The 23,227-nt window shown below is 44.3% G+C and overlaps 3 protein-coding genes across 4 annotated transcripts in view; 1 reads left to right on the top strand and 2 right to left on the bottom strand.

Moving 5' to 3' along the window:
• Positions 1-2,688, bottom strand: part of PNPLA8 (patatin like domain 8, phospholipase A2) — a 134,657-nt gene extending 131,969 nt beyond the window's left edge. Inside the window, exon 1 of one of the 2 annotated variants that reach the window (XM_079931837.1) lies at positions 2,325-2,688. The gene's annotated coding sequence lies outside the window, so the exon portion shown is untranslated. The remainder of the gene's footprint in view (positions 1-2,324) is intronic. The other variant, XM_079931839.1, reaches the window with a different exon arrangement.
• Positions 2,689-4,861: 2,173 nt separating this feature from the next.
• Positions 4,862-14,711, bottom strand: SFRP4 (secreted frizzled related protein 4). The gene is made up of 6 exons (XM_079931339.1): positions 13,821-14,711; positions 12,436-12,516; positions 12,272-12,337; positions 10,148-10,346; positions 7,688-7,751; positions 4,862-5,736 (listed from the first exon to the last, which is right to left on the bottom strand). The coding sequence occupies exons 1-6, from the start codon at positions 14,263-14,265 to the stop codon at positions 5,551-5,553; spliced, it is 1,041 nt and encodes a 346-aa protein (XP_079787465.1). The 5' UTR covers positions 14,266-14,711; the 3' UTR covers positions 4,862-5,550.
• Positions 14,712-18,241: 3,530 nt separating this feature from the next.
• The window catches only part of EPDR1 (ependymin related 1), a 34,694-nt gene continuing 29,708 nt past the window's right edge, over positions 18,242-23,227 (top strand). Inside the window, exon 1 of the mRNA XM_079931916.1 lies at positions 18,242-18,785. Coding sequence (XP_079788042.1) covers positions 18,481-18,785 — 305 coding nt within the window. The 5' untranslated portion in view covers positions 18,242-18,480. The remainder of the gene's footprint in view (positions 18,786-23,227) is intronic.

Genomic DNA, 23,227 nt, shown 5'->3' with positions numbered 1-23,227 from the left:
TTGATTCAACAACAGCGTCTTAGATATCCCTTGATACCATAATGGAACTTTATTCATAGTACCATTTTTTGCTTTTGCTTTTAGACCTCATCCTATTATTCATGTTATTACAACTTCCTGAGACTTGGGATCAGCACTCTCGTTCTGAGTCTTCCCTCTCATCTAAATTTAATTGCTAATCAAGTATGTTCTTTTTCCCTCTAAAATATATCACTAATGTGATCCAAACTTGCCATTACAAAGTGGTTCTCATCTAGATATTACAGCTACAGGTTTTAGAATTATCTAGTTATAAAACTACTCTCATATAAATATTGCTACTAGATATATTAGACTTATGCATATACTGCCTGAAATTGTAAAGGCAAAATTACACACCACAGAGTTTCTTTCAAAACTTGCCTTTCAAAAAAGGTTTCCTTACATTCTAGTAGAAAGAGACCTCTCTTAGGTATAATAGTAAATATTGTTAAGATCTGTAGGATAGGAAGGCAGAGCTGTCCCTGGAGACTAGGGACTCCCTGATGGCTGGCTTGGGTCCACGTTCCCCAGTAGCCTTGCCAAACCTTCCTTAGACGTTGAGGCAGTCTGGAGGGCTTCCTCCCCAGCTTTCTGTCCCTCTTCCCTCTCTGTCATGGTTCTCCCAGCCCTGTTCACCTCCTGCCTCACTCTCTCTCACAGGTGTTTCCTCTAATAGGGTCCACATTTCATTTAATTCCATTTTGGTGCCTGCTTCTCTGAGCACCCAGACTAACACACATGTAAGCAATAAAACAGTTTTCACGTCTGCGTGTCTACCTGGCTTAAATCCATACTATTGATACATTCAATCTCTCTCTCTCTCTCTCTCTCTCTTTCGTAATGTTTGTAGTATCTTCTAATTAGAAAAGCAACACATGTTCATTAGACAAAATACAACACAGCATTTATGGCTTGTATTCTTTTGTGCCTCATTTTTCTTCCTGATCCTGAGAACCCAATAACAGTGGAAAATTATTTGGGTCATAAAAATCTGTCCTCCCTGGCATGCCTTGGGAGCCACATTCGAAAGTCCATCCTCACACGTTATTGACAAAATAAACTAGTCATTCATTCCCCAGCTGCCTGGAGTGTGGAGAATGTTGCCAGCAGAGGGCTCATAGATGAAGAGAGACATCTAGTTCCCAGCTAAAATTTATAAAAGTTACGAGAAGGAGAAGATAATTTTAGTAAGGAGCTGGAAAATCAGCACTTTGATACACCTATGGGCCAAGCATCCTGGAGGGTTACTGACAATAGGATCAAGAACTTTCCTTGCTGGGCATACTCCTTGGCCCAGCAATGCCACTTAAATGAACTTATCCCCCAGAACTAATTAAGGATGTACACAGATATTAGCTACCAAGCTGTTTATTCAGTTATTCAGTACATTCAGTTAAGAAACAACCTAAATCCCTAATTACATGAGGGTCTGTTGAGTAATGCTCACCACGGAATACCTCGTGGCCATTATAATAAATAAGCTGGCCTGGGCTTTATTGACATGAGAGCTACTTCATATAAAGGGCCGACTGACGGTTATGAAACAGTATGTATAATAGGCTTCTAATTTTTTTTTTTATCATTATATAAACGCATAGAGGGAGATGGTGGACTGCGAGAGGAGTGACCGTCAGGAAGAGGGGAATTTGGACACAGACACCCGGACGAGCGCCACGTGACCGCTGAGGCACAGATGGGCGTTACCCTGCCTGAAGCCGAGGAATGCCCGGCATTGCTAGCAACCAGCAGAAGCCAGGGGGAAAGTATTTGGTAACCAAACTGATGGAATTTGAAAGAACTGGGAGTTTTCTGAAGAAGGTGTCTTCATCAAGAGGACAGGGTGGTGGAATCGAAATACCGTGGGCTCGCCCCCTCTCACGAGCCACCCGAATCGCAACTAACTGCCGAACAATCATTGACAGCAAAGATTGGAACCTACCAAAACTGATATGCTACAACCAAAGACACAAAGAAGAAACCCAACGAGATGGCAGGAGGGGCGCACTCGCGATATAATCAAATCCCATACCCCCAGGTGGGCGACCCACAAACTGGAGAACAATTATATCGCAGAAGCTCTCCCACAGGAGTGAGAGCTCTGAGCCCCATGCCAGGCTGCCCAGCCTGGGGGTCTGGCCTCGGGAGGAGGCGCCCCCAGAGCATTTGGCTTTCAAGGCCAGCGGGGCTTGAGTGCAGGAGCCACGCAGGGCCGGGGGGAACAGACTCCTCCACTCGCGGAGGGCGCACACAAGGTTTCACGTGCACCGGGACCCAGGGCAAAGCAAAGCCTGGGCCAGACCTACCTGCGGGTCCTGGAGGGTCTCCGGGTGAGGCGGGGGTCGGCTGTGGCTCACTGTGGGAGCGAGGGCACTGGAGACGCAGGTCCTGGGGGAATAGTCCTCCGCGTGAGCGCTCCTGGAGGCGGCCATTTTGGTTTGGGTTTTTTTTTTTTTTTTTTTTGGCCCTGCCGTGCTGCATGTGGGATCTTAGTTCCCTGACCAGGACCCGCACCCCCTGCGTTGGAAGAGCAGAGTCTGAATCACTGGACTACCAGGGAAGTCCCTGGAGGATACCATGGGGGCACCAAGAGCCGGCCCTGGCAGGTTCCAGGGCTAGGGCGCCTCAGGCCAAACAAGCAACAGGGCGGGAACGCAGCCCCACCCATCAGTGGACAGGCTGAGCCCACACCCACCTCTAGGCATGGCCCTGCCCACCAGAGGGCAAAGACCCACCGGTGGGCAGGCACCGCCCCACCCACCAGGAAGTCTGCGCAAGCCACTTAGACTAGCAGGCGGCAGACACCAGAAGCGAAGAAGCCAAGATCCAGCAGCCTGCGGAATCGAGTCTGAAAACGCAGATCGGAACCTACCCTGGGACCAGCTGGTCCGTGAACCTTGGGCGACAAGAGGGGAGTGTACTTGCTGGGACACATAGGACGTCCCCGACAGAGGGCCACTTCTCCAAGGTCAAGAAACGTAACTAACCTTCCACATATATAAAAATATAAATAGAAATTTAGACAAAATGAGAGGAATATGTTCCAAAGGAACAAGATAAAACCCCAGAAGAACAACTAAGTGACGTGGAGATAGGCAATCTACCCGAGAAAGAGTTCAGAGTAACAATCGTAAAGATGATACAAGAGGGAAGAGATATGGGAACATATGTATATATATAACTGATTCATTTTGTTGTAAAGCAGAAACTAACACCATTGTAAAGCAATTATACTCCAATAAAGATGTTAAAAAATAAAAAAAAAGATGATACAAGAACTCGGGAAAAGAATGGACGTACAGAGCGAGTATTTATATAAATGCAGAGGAAACACCTGGAAAATTATATACCAAAATACTAACAGTGATTATCTCTGCAGAGTGGTGAGTGGGATTAGGTAGGATTTTAATTCCATTATTTTATGTATTTATTGAATGCTTTATAGAAAATACATATTTACTGTATCATTGAAAGACCAACAAAAGTATTTTTAAAAATAAATGCCTCTAGTTGTCCTCAATTATGAAACTTGTTGATGAACATATTGCAAAATTGTTATTTTTTTCTGATTAAAGTAACCCAACTCTCGAATAATACCTATTTCGGAGATAGTACCACAGCCTTCCTCTCCATATATTTATATTTACCTCTCATATGTATCTAGGTGGAGAAAATATTTTAAGGGAGAAAAATAAATTCGTGGCTCTCACACAAAAGCCACTTCCACACTTGTTATATTACCTTCAGTGTGGGCTGCTGTTCATTTTCAACTTTTTTATAATAAATATCCAAACAGTGGCCTCGATCCTTTATCAATTAATCAAACTAATAAATGTGTCTAATTACGTTTTTGTGTGATATGCAGTATATGATTTCAGTTAAATATTCAAAGGAAACAGTGTTTAAGTTTGTAAAGTCATCTCCAAACTCTTATTATGTCGTTTTGCACTTTAAAAAAAAAGTTTTACAGAAGCGTTTTTTCTTCATTTCCACTGAGAGTTGTAACTCGCCTCCCCGCGCCCCCCTCCCCAGACTCCTACTATGCTAAGGAGGTAAGCTAGGGTACCAATGCCTTTTCATGGCCTTTCCTAGGTTTCTTTAATTTAGATGCTATGCCAAACACCTGTCTGGCTTTCCTTAAGGGCCAAAGCGGAGTATTTTATTGATACCCCTGTGTGGGTGGATCTATTGGATTCCTTCAATTCTGCTGCCCTGGGGTAGCGATGCAGGTGAAGTTACACTTTCAGGAGGAGATGGGTGCCCTTGCCAGCATCCTCATTAACGCTATTTCTCCATTTTCCCCTGGCTTACCCACACACCTCACTTCTGTGTCCTAATGGTTACAGAGATGAAATTAAAAAATCATGTGTGAATGCAACCTGTAACTTACCCCTTCTCTGAGAAGCAGGGACAATGGTACATCTAAAGGAGATTTTACTCTTAAGCTTTCAGATTGCTCCTCTACATCCTTGAATGCTGGATGAACAAGTGATTACAGTTGCTTTTTCCAAGTGCAGAGCTGGTGTGTGGCAAGGCTGCCATAGCAGGCTGGGGACCAGGCGCTTTGGACTCCGACCCTGCCACCTCAGACCCAAGGCACCCTTGGGAGCACCAGCAATCAGCAGAGAGACTGGGCATCAAGATACCTGGGACGTCCTGGGAAGAGATGAGCACCACACCCACGTGTGTGAGATGCTTGGGGTTGACTGATTGGTACCTAAATCATAGGAGAAACAAACAGTTTCTGGTGCTACTTAAAGGGAACTGATAAACATTGTGCATATAAAATCAGAGCATCTCCACCATGGCATGGTAACTAGAAAACAAGGATCCAGACTTTGTCTGTCTGCCTTTCCCTTTTATTTATTTAACAATACTATTGTTTTCGTTTTTAGAGCTTCTAGCTAAAAACAGAGCAGAAAGGCTTCTTCGTAAAAACAAAAAACCAAAAACCAAACTCATTACAATTTTCCATATCCTACTTTTCTAGATTGTTCAAAAATCCCCTTTCACCACAAAAATTCTTCTGCAAACAGTAAACACATAAGATCTTTTAGACATTCATTCCTCTTGATTTCCTCCTTAGAAGCATTACATTTTCAATCACATTTTTAAAAATCGCTAACATCCTAACAACCAACTGAAATAAAACATATCGTTAAAAAAAATTGGGTGTTTTGTTTGTAGTACGGCATTTACTTTACAATGCACATATTAGGTCAAATTGTAAGAACAAAAGCATCTTTCCCCACGTGGAGCTCCCACAGAGTATGCACATGGTTTATTCTCAACTCAATAAGCTCTTTCGACCAGCTTTCATATACCTTCCATACCAAAAGGCATACCTACCACTATGGCTTGGAGTGACTTAAAAAGAAAAGTTGAAGCATATCATTAAGAAAAATGCTGCAAGACGTGTCTATGAAAAGGACTGCAGTTGTTAAGGCAAGGGGTGTACGGCCTTCTACAGGCTGCGTGGGTAATGCCTGGCCTCACCCGGAGAGGAAGTCCCCATTTTGGAAAGCAGTTAGCTCACACTCGTTTTGGGTTTGTTCTCTTTGGAGCACTCCTAGCTTTAATGTTCTTCTTGGGGCTGGCTGGTTTGGGGGCAGGCGGCTTCCCCTTGGGTTTCGGGGCGTTACTGCGGCTGGTGCGCCCCGCTGTGCGCTTCTTGTCCTGGATTGTCCTCTGTTGTTCCTGCAGCCTCTCTTCCCACTGCTGGGAGGCAACGTGTACACATGACTGTCAAGTACATCTCACCCCTTTATGCTCTTAAACTAATATCCAAAATAATGCAGACTTTCACTGTAATATATTCATCAAGACATCCAAGATTATAATAGCTACTCTACCCTACGATGGTGAGCATGTATCCTGTACCAGATGGTTTGGAAAGCGCTGAGTATATGATGACATCTTGACAAGCAATCATTTCGTTGAAACAACAGCCCTTCTACGTGGACACCATTGTCGTGACCCGGAAACAAGCACAGTGATATTATTTGCAGAAAGTCACACAGCCGACAAATGTCAGAGCTGGAATTCAAATTCACCAGTCTGACTCCAGAGCCCAAGGCCCTAGCTCATGCAACTTTTCCCATAGGCCCTCTCATGCAACTTTCCTATACAGCGAAGCCTTCTAAAAAACGTTTTACCAAGGCTAAAAGCAGAAATTTTTCCAGCTACACTAGAAAGTCAGGGTTTCTTATCACACTTATGGGTTCACCTAACTCTCTTACATCCAAAGGAAGGTAGAAGCTCCACCCACAACCAGTAATCCACTCAAGTGTTAGCTACCCAGAGCCAATGAGAAATGAGTCATTCTAGATATTCAAGTCTCCTTGATAGAAAAGGATTTACTCTTTAAATATGAAAATGTGTAAGAAAAAAATGAAAAAGTGAGTCCACTTGAATAGACATTACTTTTCATTATAACACATAAGTCCCTACTTTGTTAGAGTATATTTCAATTAGCAAAATATTTGAACATGACCATAGGCCAGGCAGGGGAAATACAGTGAAATGAAAAACACCGTCCCCACCCTCCTAGGGCACAACTCTAGTCTGTTCTAAAATAATAAACTGTATGTTGTTACTGTATGTTGTTATTACATGATTATATTTTCATATTCTTAAGTTGGAGTATTTGCTGTCAACGTGAATGACCCAAACAGCTATGATTCTTGAAAGCTTTCTTTCCTCTCAACAATGTCAGGTTTTTATGGTAGCCTTGCTTTCTAGATCAAGTCATCTAATCTACTGCAGTTTGGGGAACCAGATAACCAATCTTGCTAGAATTTTCTGTCCAGTAAGACCAAGCGTGCTCCTGAGCAGCTCATGAATGTTTAGCTCAGATGCAAGAGCAGTGTTTGGGTCTGTTATTCAGAAATGCACTCAGTAGGAGAGGCTGTGTTGAAACTACCTTCTCCAAAAATCAGTATTAATATACACTCTCCCCTTGCCCAGGACTTTTTATTCCTGCAAAGTAAGAGAACACAGGCAGTAGCAGTATCTTTTGTGAATGTGGAAACACAAATTCTCCTGCATATACCTAAATATATTTTCAGGAGAAGGGATGCTTTAAAAATTCCATCCCAATGACCTGATTTATTTAGTTCTGGAATGATTTCACATGTCTGGGCAAAAAATTATTCTAACTCCTCTGAGTTGCCAATATTTCTATGATGTTGCTACTAAAATTATGGCCACAAAAGTATTACTCTGTGTATATGATTTATTTTGACAAAAGTCTTAAAATTATTTTAAATACAGGGAAAGATTCTGCTTTATAGAGTGATAGGGTGATTTTTAAAACTAGGTATTCACACCCCTACATGTATATGTCTGTATTAATCCCACTGGATATTAATTCTGTTCAAGTATTTGACTGTTTGCTAAAACAACCAAAAAACGAATTTAATCTGGAAATAACCAGTAGATCAGAATTGAATGCAACCGAATCACCTTTGAAGCTAAAGAGAAATTTATGGTAGACACTCCAAGTGAGAAAAATTATTCTCTCAACTACCTATTCAAAAGACAAATACTGCTGCTATTGTCGGCTCCTATGATAGCCTGGAGCTGAAAGAATGTGAAGAATTCCCCAATTCTATAGAATTTCTTTACATGCATTCAAATCCATATTCCTAGTATTGCTAATTATACTTACTATGGATCTTTTACTAAGTTGATCTCTCCATTTTTCAACTAAACAATTTTCAAGAAGCATCATCCTGAAAAAAAGTAATTTATCTTAATAAGCAATACTTATTATGAAAGTAGGAAGTTCAAAAATACAAAAAATTGTAAAAAACAAAATTCTTCATTAACTGTTAACCCCACAATTCCCCATTTATATTTTATTGATATTTCATTTCATTCTTCCTTGTACCTATATATATTTTTAGATCACACTGTATATTTAGATCACACTGTATATTTCCTTTTAGCATTGTATGCATTTTCTGATATAATTGAATAATTCAAAAAATATAACTTTCATAACCATATAAATTATAACTATGGATAGCCATAATATATTTAACTATTTCTCCACTGTCGAACCTCCTCTTTTGCTTAGCTATTATTATTAGCATTGCATTGAATATCGCTAGTGTGCACTGGCTAGTTATATCCTTAAGATAGATTTCCGAATGTAGAAATCTGGGTCAGAGTATGTATTTTTTTCTTAAGGTTTTCAATGCATAGTGCTAAGTTATTTTCAAAATGGCTGAACTTTCATTTAATTCACCAACACTAAGACTAGGTAAAAATGGAATCTTGTTTTTATTTGGGCTGCAGAATTAGGAGATAAATATTTTAATGTTTATTTACTACTTGTACTTCTGCAACTTTGTATAGATTTACAGATGTACACGTATTTCTATATTGTAGTCTTAATATTTTAAATATTCATTTATATGAACTTTTTATAGAGTAAGATTACTATTCTTTTGTCATACCTGTTGCAAGTACTTTTTGTCTTTCTCTTTTTGATTTTTATGTACACAATAGTGTCATCAAATATGTGCATTGACATTTTCCCTCGTAATTTCTTACATTACTTTTATGTTTACAAACCACTTTGCTTTTCAGATAGCATACATTTATTTACCGACCTTTATCCTTTTTGATTAGGTTTTTAAACTAGTTACCTCTTTAACCATTTGAAATTTATTTTAGAGTACAAAGTGAAAATGCATACTATTTTTCCAAGTAAAGCTATTTGCAACATTTAGTAAATAATAGTTTCATTTCTATTGATTTGCCATATTTCCTTCATGATACAAGTTCTTGTATGAATTATAATCTGTTGCAAGACTTTTTCCTCTGCTCTATTTATCTACACATCTACTGTTGCTCCGCATGGTTTGAACTAGCTTTATCCTACTCTTGTTGTCTCATAAGGCACATTTCCTCTCATCCCTCTTATTTTCAGAACCTCCTTTACATGCCCTTACCAGTTTATTCTTCCAAATGATCATTAGCATTATTTGTGAAGACATAAATCTCAATCATCCAGAAAATTTTTACTAGGATTTTGATCAGAATTACACTGTCTATAAATTAATGGGAAAATGACACGAAGGCTGTTATTTAACTCATGTATAATCCATTCACCTGTGCAGAGACCCGGCACATCCCCAGAACTGCTTCTAGTACTGGAGCGGATGCAAAAGTCATACAAGAGACCAGCCCAGAAATATTCATTCAACATTCATTCACTCAATGTCTTTAGAAAGACAAGATATAAGCCGCAAAACAGCTTTAAAACCAAGAACGCAAGGAATTTTGAAGAGGGTACTAAGTACTGATAGACTCCAGAACAAGAAAGCATTCAAGTGAAGTCAGTTTCAAAAGGTGTTTTTTTTGTTTTTGTTTTTTTCAGAAATAGAATCTTGAGCTGTATCCAGAAGAAACAGGTGAGCATTATTAATGGCAGAGAATCAAAGGGAAGACTTTTTATATAAAGATTAGTAGTTCTGCTGGAGAAATAGATTGCAGCAAGTTATGGGACTCAGTCTGGAACCTGCACTGAAGTGTTTGATTTTTATATTTTAAGGACTTGTTATATTATAAGGATAAATAAAAAGATGCTAAGGAAAGATGTGTGGGGAGACACCTTCAGCTAGAGATACGCGTATAATAGATGTGTGTGAGTGTGCACGTGTGTGTACGTGTGTGTGTATGTAACACTCCAACCAACAAATGTTGTAAATTCAGTGTAAAGAAAATGTGTGGAAGTATAGTCTCAAATGGCCATTTTCCTTTGATTTGTAAGTTATTAAAGAGACCTTAAGAAAATTCAGTATTTGCCACACTAAGATTGATTTGAAAAGAATTGGTTTTACTCAAAGTAATATATTTGTCTATAAGTTTTTAAAATCAGGTAATGAATTCTGAAATTGATTTTTAAAGAGTCCACTCAAATATATTTCCATTTTTCCTTAATTCTATGAAGAATTAATCGATATTTAGGAGATACGATATCCTAACCAAGGCATCTATTCAAACTGATTTTTCAAAAAGCTAGAGCCGTTTTTTTTTCTTCCTTTTTAAACCACGATTAAGTGGAATTTTATGTTTTTCCTAGGTAGTGTGTAATTTTTTTCTGCCCGTCTGTGCCTACCGTGAGCGCCACTCATAACACATGATGAGAACATCTTGGTGGGGCAGGATGTGAGGACACTGGCAGGATGAATTCGTAATGAGTGGGACTTGAGTTCGAGGGATGGGTGATGAGGACTTGAAGATCTCTTTCACATCCACTACTGTAGTTACTTCATTACAGCCACTCCTCTGCACAGCTTTTATTTTGGCATGAATGACTGCAATTGAAAAATCGATGTGTTATTGAAGCTTTGCAGAAAAATATGGATGGTTTATTCCTGCCAACTCCTGAGTCTCTCTTAAAGAATCACTCCTGTAATTATGGTCATGTCCAAGCTGCCCGAATGCAGGCAAAAAAGCCCACACAATCGTGTGCTAAATGTAAGGCCTCGCATATTGTCAACAATGTCTTAAAAGTTCTGAATCATGCTGCAAGACGGAAAAGTAAATTCACAAGCAGGCTTAGTGTGGGATCTGTCTTTGGGTCAGTGACTGCTCCACAATGGACCACAGATAGGGTTTGAATAGAGAATCCCATGGATCCTTCTCAGCCCTAAAATTCTATAATTCTATGATTAGGGGTTTTTGGGGGGCCAGAAACATATCAGGAAATTTAGTTACATAGAATGTCGATAAAATTTTATAGAAACAATACTTGCTTCTACTCTGTCATGTAATGATTTGAAGTGAGAATCATATATTCTCAGATTCAGAAGCCATCTGAAAGTTTGTATGGTTCAATCACCCATCTGCTGCTTGAACTCGCTCTGCTCCAGAGGAAGTTATTACAGTCATAACATTTTTGCACCGGAAGGAGTCTCTGAAGACTACTGTTCTCAATCCTTTAATTTCCCAAACTGCCCAAGCAGGGTCCATGGTGGGTAGAGGTAGAACTGTTATTACAGATGGCTGGTAATATCACTGTCTCTGATCCTGCTTTCAATTCTGACTCTTTTGGTCCCTTGCTATTACTGCCTGCAGTGGAGTTGTAATCAGCCGAGGGTGGCTCTGTCTTGGATTCCATCCTAGGAAGGTGGTTTATGAAGGAGCTAAAGAATGTAAATAGAAAATAGTTTCATTATCAAAGTGGTTCTGAAGCAATGATTCCCCAGAGAACAGCATGACAGTGAAACTCAGACTGGACAACTAAGTAACTAAGCCTGGATAGTGTCAGATGAGGGACTTTGTGGATCAGATTACGATGATATCTACATAGGACAGGTTTAAAACAACAACAAAAAGCTACTAGAAAAGATAGTGTACTTTTTTTTTGGTTGAATTATGCACTTCGGCTATGTGTGATTCGAAAATCCGACAACCTAAATAAGAGGTTATTTTTTCAGACTTTTATAGTGCCATGGTCTTCCTGCTTTTATGTGGGTTGTATAATATAAAGGTTCTTATGATATAAAATTTCAGTTTGAAATATGGAAAGCTGAGTTAGCAAATAAAATGAACAGTTTTCCCCAGTTTCTGTTATTTCAGTAGAAATAATTTAAGAAATGCAAAAAAAAAAAAAAAACCCCAGAAAATAGCCCAAAAAGATATTTTAAAGGAACACATTTTTAATTAAATTTACTTTCAAATGATGATAGCAGAATTAAATTTGCTGAAAACATTCAAAGTAGCATGATTGACTTATTCTCTGAAGAAAGTGCTGTCTGAGTCTTTCTAATAAGAGAAGAGGGCATTTAAGCTATGCCGATACTTACAGCCACAGGGTCTTGTGATTAACATATTCCCACAATTTCTTTAAGGTGTTTAATATTTGTAGCTGTTTATAGGTAAAAAGATACATGTGCAGATCTTAATTCCTGGGTCTCTGGGCCTCAGGTCAAATCCGTGGATCGTCACCCATCCTTCCTGCAGCAGTGAAATCCTGAGAAAAGTGAGGTGCTCTCCCGGCTGACAGCACTTCTCACCAGGATGAGGAATGATGGGGATGAGGAATCACACTAATTCACACCACCGTTCTCACCTGGGTGCTTTACCCAGAAAAGCAAGACGTTTTTACAGTTGTTATTGTGCCACCTAGAGCCCACATGATTAACTAGAAAAATCCCTCTTCGTCACTTCATGACTAGCAGACCTGGCTTTGTCATGTGCCAAGTCCCCAACCCAATGGTTTCAGCAGATGATTTACCGTAACTGTAGTTTTTGCTCAGGTACGTCGCCAGGGTCGGCTTCACCTTTTTGCACTTGCACCGGTCTAAAGAAGACAAAAGAGAGACCAAAAATTGAAAAAAAAGATTCAGAAATCACTCTGGGGGGAAGAAAGAGAGGGAGCCTTGAGGACAAAGAACTCACCAGGGCTTAGGCGTTTACAGTCGATGTCAAGAGGCCTTTCCTGTACCATCATGTCTGGAGTGATGTCTATCCACTTAACGTCTGAAACACACACAGGGCCACATGGGTGTGGTCAGTGATTTGGTCTGTTCACCCAGCTGGAATAAGGAATCATCTGGAGACACTGACAACACAGCAGTGCGCACACACACACACACACACACACACACACATCCTAAATGGTAAAAATTGTATGTGATTGTCAACTACTTCTTTCATATAGACTCTCTGGGCTTAGGAAAGAAGACTTTTGTCTGGGACTGCTTATCCAGAACAAATTGATGTGAAGGCACGTCCATTTAAACTGGCTGATAACGTACAGTCAACCTGGATAAATTACATCCTTCCGCCCCAAACCTATTTTAAAATGTTGATTTTTCAAGTTGACAGTTTACACTAATCAGAATAACCCAAATATTTCCAAATCCCCACCTCACATTTTGCAGAAACAGTCCATAGGTACCCCAAACAAGCATAGCCCTGTATCATTTCTATAATTTAAGCAATGAATATGTTTTTTCTAAAACTCTGAATTAGAGAGGAGTTTCGATTTTTCCTCTTCATTTTACTTCTTCTCCTCCACGTTTTGGGCAATGCTCTGAGGTATAACTTCAGAAACTACACTAAAGCAACACCATAGTTTCTTTAAATGTGCAGCAACCTGGGTTAGGCATAAAAGGAGGCAAAAATATACTTAGGTTTTATTTCAAGAAGTGGATTTAAACCTGCTCCTTCTTCCTAGAAAAGCAGGAAAAAAGACCAAAGAGAAAAGAAGGAAGTGGTGGTTGAGCTCGAGTTGACTAAGATGCCACAGAGGTTGGCCCTGGGTCAAAGACTATGAAACAGATGTCACAGTTTTCCAGGGCAACTAAATTTACAAACTGCACTCCTGGTGGGGAGTGAGAACTAGTACTGTTTTTTCAGAAGAGCTTTCAAGAGCTAACATTAAATGAAGAATCCTGGTGGGAATATTTTAATAATTAAATGATAACACGTGAAGTACTTAAAGCTGGCTCAGATCCACCTTAAACCCTATACGCTTGTTTGCTACTGCTACTATCTTATTACTATAAAGGAAAATGTCCCCAATGGTCCCCTATCTAAGCAAAATCGCCCGCCCCTCCTTATGGGACATGGTGCTCCTTAGCTCCCCAAACTCCAGTAGAGAAAGCAGACTTTTCCCGAAATCAAGTCACAGCCCTTCCCACCTCCTCCAGCTCTCCTAAGTAGAATGGGGGGCTGCTCGACCACCCGTTGGCAGCTGTAGGTGTGGCCGTCGGGTTCTCACGTGGCAGCGACAGCCCAGGGTGCCTCGTCACCCCCCTCGGTCCTTCCCCGGGCCTCACCCTCCGGGAGGTCAGTGACGATGGCCTCGGGCGAGATGCACACGCCCCGGTCGTAGACAGGCAGCTCGTCGCAGGCCAGGCTCTCGGGCCAGCTGTGGTTGTACATCTTCATGAGGGGCTCGCAGTCGTCACGCGCGCGCTGGCACACCGACTTGCACGGCTTGATGGGGTCGTGCAGGAACTCCAGGGTGCAGATGGGCGCGTACATGGCGCAGAGGAAGAAGCGCAGCACGGCGCTGCAGTTCACGTCCACCAGCTCCTCGTACTGCTCGATGGCCAGGATGGCGTTCTCCTGCGTGCTGTGGTGCAGGTGGTTGGGCATCCGCGTGATGTTCCAGGGCATGTGCCGGCACATGGGGATGCGCACCGCCTCGCACGGCGCGCCGCGCACGCCCAGCGCCAGGCGCAGCCACAGGCAGAGCGCGGTCAGGATGGAGAGGAGCATGGCACTGCTCTCCCGCGCCGCCACCCCGACAGGCAGAACGGGCCCTTCTCTCCCCGTCCCCCTAGGCTTTCTCTCTCCCTTCCCGAAGGAGGAAGTCCTTTAGGGCACAGGGGATGTGCTCGTCCCAAACTCCCGTGGGCAGCAACGCTGGGCCGCGGGGGCCGGCTGGGAGTATACGCCGTCCGACGCGCACAGCACGAGTAGCACCAGCCCTCAGCCTCCGGGGCGTGAACCCGCCCTGGTAGCTCCAGCCCCCGGCCCGGCAGCTCCGAGCGCAGCCAGTCCCGGCCATTGCGGGACCTATTTATCCCGACACCTCCCCTGACGTGGGCTCGGGAACGCTCCCTTGGCAGCTGCAGGCGCGGCGCGGGCTCCCCCTCGGCCGCCCCACCCTCGGCCCTCTCTTGCAGAAGTGGTGACATCATCTCCTCCGGGCCGCAGCCCAGGGCTGGAATCCTGCATTCCCCCAAAGTCCGTCCTTTTTAGTCTGGCCAGTCCTTTTTCTCCAGACCAAGAAAAAGAGCCTCTGGCAGTCGTTTTGGACACCGGATCCAAGAAGGTGCAAGAGAGGATTTCAAGAGAGGGAGGGACCGCCTTTCCAGTCAAAGCTGAACTTTGCGCCCTCTGCCTTATGGGTTCCCCAACTGTAGAGTTGGAGGGAAATGGGAACTTCTGCTGCTCTTTAACTCGGAAACATACTTGCCTTCTCCAGTAGGGGGCATGAGAAGCGCTGAGCGGTGAGACTACTGTGCGGGACGGGGAGAGTGCAGCTGCAAAGGGAAGGACGCCCCCCTCCCAGCCGCGAGTTGTATGGAATTTGTTTTTGTTGTTACTACTGTGGCTAGTACACGTTACTTTGGGCTCAGGTTTTTCCAGAATGGCCTCTGATCTGTACCTGCTCCAGGAACAGAACTGCCTGAAGGTGTAACAGCATCTTCCAGTTTGAGAACGTCTTCCATCCACCAACATCCCCTTTTCCTTCTCCTGACTCCCTATTCTTCTTTCCAACGTGAATGAAAGCAGAAAACATAGAAGACTTTGGATACCACAATTTGAAAGATTTTTTTTTCCCTCCTTCATGCCAAGTGATTTCCAACCCAGCAGTCTAACATCTTGATTTTTGATTTGCTTGGAAACTGTTATTTAAATGAAGTAAGAAGCTGTGTACCATGGAGAACAATGATGTATGTTTTGTTTTCTCTTTTATTTTTATTAGAAAGAGGTAGTAGAATCCACTGCTGGCTCAGCTATCCACAGAAAAGGGAGGCTTTATTGTTCCAAGTGTACATCAATCTTCAGGCAGTAAGATTTCTGGTATATGATATTTTCTTAGGGCATTAGAATATGAAAACATGTTATCTGAATGTTAATCTTTAAAAACATGATTTAACTGGAAATCTGAACTTGAGGCAGACAGATTTTTTTGTCTCTAAAGCTTAGATCCACAAAGTTAGTTTAGTTTTGACCCTGATCAGGACTGAGGATTAAAATAGCCCAGGAAAGGAAAAGCACAACTGACATTTACTGAGCATGTACAATGGGCTCGGGGTAGTGCTAAGTGCTTTAAATGCATGATCTTATTTTTTTCCCCCAGGAACGTGAATCAAACACGGTAGGCTGAAAGGGTAAATGAGACAAATACATTTCAGGATTCACCCAAGGAGTCCAATTCTATTTTGTGGGAAGGCCGGGGTGACCAAATACAGGCAGGCCAATCTAGAGAGGTATTCCAGTTTTCTGTAGAACAGATCTCAAGCTTCAAAAATGCCAACTCAGGCTAGTGAAATATCAAGCGATGGGGATAGCCCAGAGGAGATCTCAGGCCATTTTCAGCAGTAAACTCCAGTAGGTATAAATGCCTGGCTTAGTGAAAAAGATTTTCAGCCCAAGTTCCTACCAGGGAAGAAGATACAGTTTTGAGAGAGCTGGACTCCCTGTCCTTTTCCTGGAGTTAGTTGAGGAGGGCAAACCTGGGGAGGACTCAAACTTCTGCAGCCAGTTTGAACCTGCTGCATTAGTTTAGTTATGCAAGTACCAAATCGCGACATTTCAGGTGCTTCCCTCATGTTCGCAGATGGCATGTCCTTTACGAAAGGGAGAGGAGAAGTTAAGAACCCTTCTCCATAAAGCTCTTTGCTTATCCCATTAGGTCTGTTGGTAGTCTGGCCTTAGCGTTTCTAGGAGAGGGTGGCAGTGTTGAGGGATTCATCCGGAGAGTCTGTCAACCAGTCTCCATCTTCTTGCCCGGCTTTAGCACTCAATCCATTACCTCATACTTGACATTGATTTGCCAAAAGCTCACGTAACTGGGGAAGTTCCCCTGGTCAGTGGCTTCTCTCTGGTAGCTCCTTTTCAGTCTCCTCCAGGGACTGTTTCTCTGCCCATCCTTTCAATGTCTGGAGTTCTCTAGGGCTCCATCCTCAGCCTTCTTCTCACTCTCTACACTCCCTGCTGCTCCAGGTTGGCTCAACCTCGGCACTGCTGACAGTGGGGCTGGATAATTCTTTACTGGGTGAGTGGTGGTGGTACTGGGGGCTGTCCTGCACATTGTGCAGTAGTATCTCTGGTCTCCTCCCACTAGATGCCAGGGGCAGCTTACCCCCTACCCCACTGTGATAATCAATAAGGTCTCTAGATATTGTCAACTGCCCCCTGGGGGACAAAGTTGCCCTGGGTGGAAAACCACTGTGCTACTCTCCTCTCTGGCTTCGGGGACCACCTAGATGTCAGTGGCTTCCAAATCCAGACCTCTAGGCCTGCTGGTCTCTGGAATTGTTTATCCAACTGTCCCCTGGGAACTTCCACCTGTATATCCCACAGTCATCTCAAAATCAGCCAACCCTAAACTGAATTTATCTTCTCTCACTCCAGGCTGAACTCCCAGTGGTCCAAACCAGAAACCTCTTCCTCCGAGTCTAAATCCTTCTCTCTTGTTCCCAACTCTTCCACCCTCTGCATTTCTACAACCATGGCCTTAGCTCAGACAGCAGCTCTCCTCTGGATTGCAACAGTATCTTCCTCCTTCTCCCTGCCCTCTGCCTTGCCCTGCCATCCTCCACACTGACCTGGGGGAGCTTCCTAAGGCATATCCCTGATGATGCTCTCCCTAGCTTTACATTTATGGATGGCTCCAACAGCCCCGGTATTAATAACTAATCCTTAAAATGGTTTTCAAGGCCTTGAGTGATCTGGCTCCGGACTATCTTCTGCTTCATACTTGAACCCGAATATCACACTCATTTTCTCTCGTCGCCGCGCTGACTCTCATACAGGAACGCTCTCTCCCACTTTCACCTGCCTCATGCTTCTTCATCCCTGAAAGGCAGATCTAGTGAAAAGACTCTATAAACTTGGAAAGCAAGGCTTTGTTTTTGGTTTTTAAACAGTTGTTTTCTTTCTTCTTGATTCCATACTCTAGATCCTAACATTACACCAACATAAACCCAATTAACTTTCTTCTTGATGATCCTAAACTCCCAGACACATAAACCTCTAGGCTTGTGGTATTGTCAAGTGATGAGTGAGGGGAGCAGTCTCACCGCAAATGTGGCCTCCAGGCATGTCCTTGAGTCCTCAGCCCAAGAGCAAGGGCCTATTTTCTAGTCCGCCAGGCTCTATACGGGGAGTGGGGGGCTGCCAAACGGCCATGATAAATGACTGGTGTCATTTCTTCAGGAAGGAACCCTTTTTTCCATTTTTAATTTGGAGTTAGCAGGTGGCAATTTTGATAAAGGGACAGGTTACCTGCGGCACAGCAAGTGCTGAGGCCCTGCTTTCCCGACCTTGACCTCGAGCTCGTCCCCCAGAGTTGGTTACCCGTTGAATACTCAAGTTAGCAGAGAAACATTTCCCTTCTCATCGCTCCCCCCCCGCCCCCCTTTAAAACACGGATGCCCTTCAGGATGCTAGTGGCACCGCTGCCACTGCATTTCCTGTTGGCAGCAGAGAGCAAGTGAAAACAGAAGCTGCAGCGGGCAGCGGCCCGGGCACAAATAGCTCCCGCACGATTCACCGGAGCTTCCCCAGGGCCCAGGGCCCGGAGCCCAGGCCTGATCCCCAGAGCCGTAGAGGCCGCCGCCGGGACCGGCAGCAACTTGGCCCAGACCGCACTCGGGCACAGTGCGAGAGAGCTCCGCGCTGCGCTTCTCTTGGGCTGCTCAGCGCCCCCTCGGGCTCGGGCTGGGCCTCGGGGGGCGGCGGGCGCGGCGGACGGCGATGCCGGGACGCGCTCTCCTCCGTGTGGCCCGCAGGGCCCTGGGCGCCTGGCTGCTGGGCGGCCTCTGGGTCTGGGCGCTGGGCGGCCTCTGCGGCCTGGGGGCGGCGGCGGCGGCCCCGGGGCCCGGGGCCGGGGACTCCCCGGGGTCTCAGCGCCCGTGCCAGGCGCCGCAGCAGTGGGAGGGGCGTCAGGTGCTGTACCGGCAGAGCACCGGGCGCTACAGCCGCGCCCTGCTCTCCTACGACGGGCTCAACCAACGCGTGCGGGTGCTGGACGAGAGGAAGGCGCTGATCCCCTGCAAGAGGTACGCGGGGCGCCAGGGCGCGGAGCGTGGGGTCGCGAGGCCCGGGGAGGGCGAGGTCGCGGGGTTTCCACAGCCGCTCGCGGCGCTTCCCTCCTCTCCAAGACAAACTTCGCCGAGAGGATCGCTTGGGGACAACACAGTCGGGGGCTGGGTGGCGGCTGGACCCACCGGGGGCGGCCTGCTAGCGTGCACTCAGTGAGACCCCGCGGGGCGGTGGCCGGTGAAGAAATGACCTGCCGGGCGCTCCAGGCCCAGGTTCGCCCACGCTCAAAGGCTGCTGAGTCAGCCTCCTGGCTCCTGGTGCCCCCTTCAGCCTAGGGCGTGTCTTCTGCACTATCTCAGCTCTTCCAGGAGCCATCTGCGAGGACGACAGGCAGATTTTTTTTTTTTCACATTTTAAAGGAATGTGACAACACTGCAAAAGGTGTGTGGAATCAGTTAAAAAAAAAATAAACTCATCACTGTGTCATAACCATTAAAATTTCGGTCTACTCCCTTACATTTTCTTTTAAGCAAGTTTTACATTCTGTAATCAAAAATCCTATGTCTATATTTTTTATATAACACGATCTCTTATGTGTTCTTATTTACCATTTTATTAGTTGGCCCCTACCTAATTTTTTTTTTAAATATTTATTTATTTATTTGGTTGCGCTGGGCCTTAGTTGCAGCATGTGGGCTCTAGTTCCCTGAGCAGGGATCAAACCCGGGCCCCCTGTATCGGGAGCGAGGAGTCTTAACCACTGCGCCACCAGGGAAGTCCCCGTCCCTACCTATTTTTAATGGCTGCACAATATTCCACAGAGGGGTTATGCTACAATGTTTTTTAACCACTGGTCTGATCATTCACCTTTCTGAATCTCATGTGACAAAGGACACTCTCCTTCTGAGACCTCAGCTTGCTTCTGACCTCTTTAAGACCTGATTTCTATTTTGGGATCACCACCTGTCCATTGCCCCCCGTTCCTGTTTCTCTGTGTGTGTTCTTCCCAGGGTTATGCTGGCCTCTTCGTATGGCATTCGCATCATTAGGAGGTGCTATGTGAATGTCCATAGTTTAAGGCTCCAGTGGGCAGTAAGATGTGGGGCAAATTCGATATCATTTTACCTAAAAGCATTTGCCCAAGTATTAGGCATCTTGAAGACAGTATGGAAGTGCCAGAACCCTTCAAAGGAGTATGTTCGAGAATGAAATCAGTGCATGATGACTGTAAACCATGAATGCTGAGGAGGCCTGGGGCAGCCGAGTCATCGTGGTGCACTGGGGGTATCTGTTCTCTTTCAAGAACATGACTGTTTTCTGTCAAGTGCCGAAGGTCTTTGTAATAATAATAGCAACAACCAACATTTGGGTACTTGTTATGTACCAGGCTTGGTGCTGAAGACGTTCCACATACCATATGATTTAGTTTAAATCTCACAACAACTTGACAATGCAGGTTTTATGATCTCCAGTTTACAGACAGAGAATCTGGGGTTGAGGGAGATTAGACAGCTTTCTCAAGACCAAGAGCTGGGACTTGAGGAAACTGAGTGGATTCTGACATCTATGATGTAACAGGCTCTTGTCCGTTCATTCATTCTTTCACCGTGCATTTTTTCGTGTCAGGCATTTTGTATTCAGAGTGAGTCCTGGGCTTCAGGGAGGTCACGGTCTGGGGGTGGAGTCACGTCAGTAAGAATTCCCATACAGTGGGGTGAAGGATGAGCTGGGCACGAGAGCACCTCAGACAGGCACCTAACCCAGGCTTCCTGGAGGAGGTGGGACAGGAGCGAGTCCCAAAACCCCTGGACGAGCTGACCATTAGAGGGAAAGAGGCATGGAGGGGAGACTGGTCCAGGGGGATGTGGGTGTATTCCAGGACATCCTGCCACAGGCAGGGCTGAGAATATTCCAAGAACTGCAGGCCAGTCACTATTAAGACTGAAGCATGGAGTATGGCGGGAGGTTGGGGACCCAGGGAAGGATATTTAAGCAGTGGAATGCCGTGATTGGATTTTATAAAGAAAACTGGTTGTATGGTCGAGAATAAAGAAAAACAAGAGAAGAAGCCGAAACATGACCTAGGAGATGTCTGTAGAGAGAGCCAGGTGAAAGACGGGGAGTGGCAATGGTGATGGTGAGAAGTGGACGCATTAGGGAAGTCTTGAGGATATTGAAGAGGCTTATTGAAGGAGGTGCAAATGACTAGACGCTATGCTGCAGGGTGATGAGGGGGAGGGAATAGTCATTTTTGGCTTCTGAAGCTTACAGTACTGATGGCATGAGTAGATGGGGATGCTGTTCGCTGAGATGGGGTTTGGTTTTCTGCACTTGTGATGAAGGGTCAAGCGCTACTCTTTGTGTTCGTTGTTGTGAAGCCTTTTATGATAGTGGCGTATTGATGAGTAGTCATGTTGAAGGTGGGCTGAGATGGCCCAAAGCACACTGCTGACACAGAGGAGTTTGGCCAGGACAAGGATAGGGTTCATGGCTGCCCCCGCTCCCACGCCCCAAGGTAGTATTTTCACAACGTAAGGGATTAGGCTCTAGAGTCAGATAAATCTGCCTCTGAATTCAGATTCCTAGTGTGGGTCTTTGGGTAAGTTACTAGATGGGAATACTACTAATGCCTAATGTATTGCTTTGTTGTGGGGATGAAATGAGTTCAAGTGTGAATAGCACATAGTGCACTGGTCTGACACATAGTACAAAAGGCGCTCCGCGTGCGGCCGCAGCTATCCCCGTGGCCACCGCCATCATCGCCATCCTGGTGAATGTACCACGGCCCAGAGACTCCCTGCCAGCCCTGTGGGCTCAGACAGTTGATCCGGCAGCACACTCAAGGGCCCTTCCTTTGGGAGCAGACTAGGAGCAAACAAGCTCAAATGTTACACTGGATATTTCAGTGAGTGCTGCGGCTGGCATGGGGGCCAGCATTCTCAAATCTGACTAGCTCATTCTCTCCCTGTAGGCAGACCTATGTGGAGAGCCAAATTCTAATCAGGAAGTTGTGAGCAAAGAGTTGGAGCAAATTCATGGAGTCTAATGACTGCCTGCTCTAGGCTAGGCCGTGTGCTCAATGTTGAGCTTTCCATCATGCATAAGACAGGCCAGCCCAGCGTAATCAGGCTAAGATAAAGTGACGCATCATTTTCACCAGAGTGGTGCTTGTCGCTGATTCTATGCTACCCCAATGCTGCTGGTCCAGACTCCCTCCGCTCTGCACGGGGCCTTGGAGGGTACTGCTCCGGTTGTCTTAGCAATCCTTCTTCTATGACTCCATGATCAATTAATATAGTCTTCAGATATGTGTATTATATCTTTAGTGGGGTCACAGCCAAACCTTGCTGGCCTAGAAGCTTTTTTGTCCCCATGTGGTGATTTGTTTCTTTCTTTCTTTAACTCAAGTATAGTTGATTTACAATGTTGTGTTAGTTTCTTGTGTACAGCAAAGTGATTCCGTTATACATACATATATCCATGCTCTTTTTCATATTCTTTCCCGTTATGGTTTATTACAGGACACTGAATATAGTTCCCTCTGTCCATGTGGTGATTTCTCATTTCTTTGCCCTGATCCGTCAAGTGTTGATTTCACAGTTTAGCTTTTAGAAGGCCATTTTATTCCCCATCTTTCCAATTTCTTGGCAAGGTTCTGTCTCACAGTCCCATCTCTGGCCCTAAGTCAGATGTAGAAAAGAATGTTTAGTGCATAAATGCGTTTTTAAGCTCTTTAAATGTAGATTTGTTGGAACAAACTCAGAAACTTTTTCAGGTATTAGCAGTCTGGCCAAGAAACCAGATGTTATTTGAAGAAAATATGGATGGGTTGTCTCTTCATATTTATTTATAAGTTGAGAAGTAGTTTTAGAATTGGATCAACTTCTTAAGATTTTTATTTTGCATCCAGTTAGTTATGGAAAGTCCCACTGATAGTTACTGTGGAATGACTAGGATTTTCCAGGCTTTCTTCTCCCTGAGATGATGGAAAAGATTAAATAACCTTACAAGCTTCAGATAAGACAAGCCTTAGCAGAGAATGGGAAATATTAGTAATTGATACTATTTCATTTTCTGTTTCCAACTGTCTTTCCTATAAACTCACAAGTATTACATTTGGAAGACTGAAGGAAAAGCAAGATTACTTTGTATTTCAGTAACATAGTGAACTTTATGGGAGAAGCAATGTAGATGCTGAATGAATTTTGTTAGGTTACCAGTAACTTACTGCTCCCATTTACAAGATGGTGGATTGGGAGGTGGAATTAATGAAGCAGAGCGAGCAGAGAAGCATTAAGAGGACATGCATTGGTAAATTAGGAATATGTCTTAGAAGACTGTTCAACTACCAATCCTACATGTTTGGGGATTTTTTCTTTTTTGGTAAAAGACTAAAAAAATATGTCTTAAATAGAGTGACAAGTGGGTTCTTATTCAAATACTGATTAGTTCACCTCTG

Source organism: Stenella coeruleoalba, assembly GCF_951394435.1.
Source record: "Stenella coeruleoalba genome assembly, chromosome: 9".
In the NCBI taxonomy this organism is placed as follows: Eukaryota; Metazoa; Chordata; class Mammalia; order Artiodactyla; family Delphinidae; genus Stenella; species Stenella coeruleoalba.
Note: the sequence above shows the minus strand (reverse complement) of the source record. Positions and strands in the feature narration are given on the sequence as shown.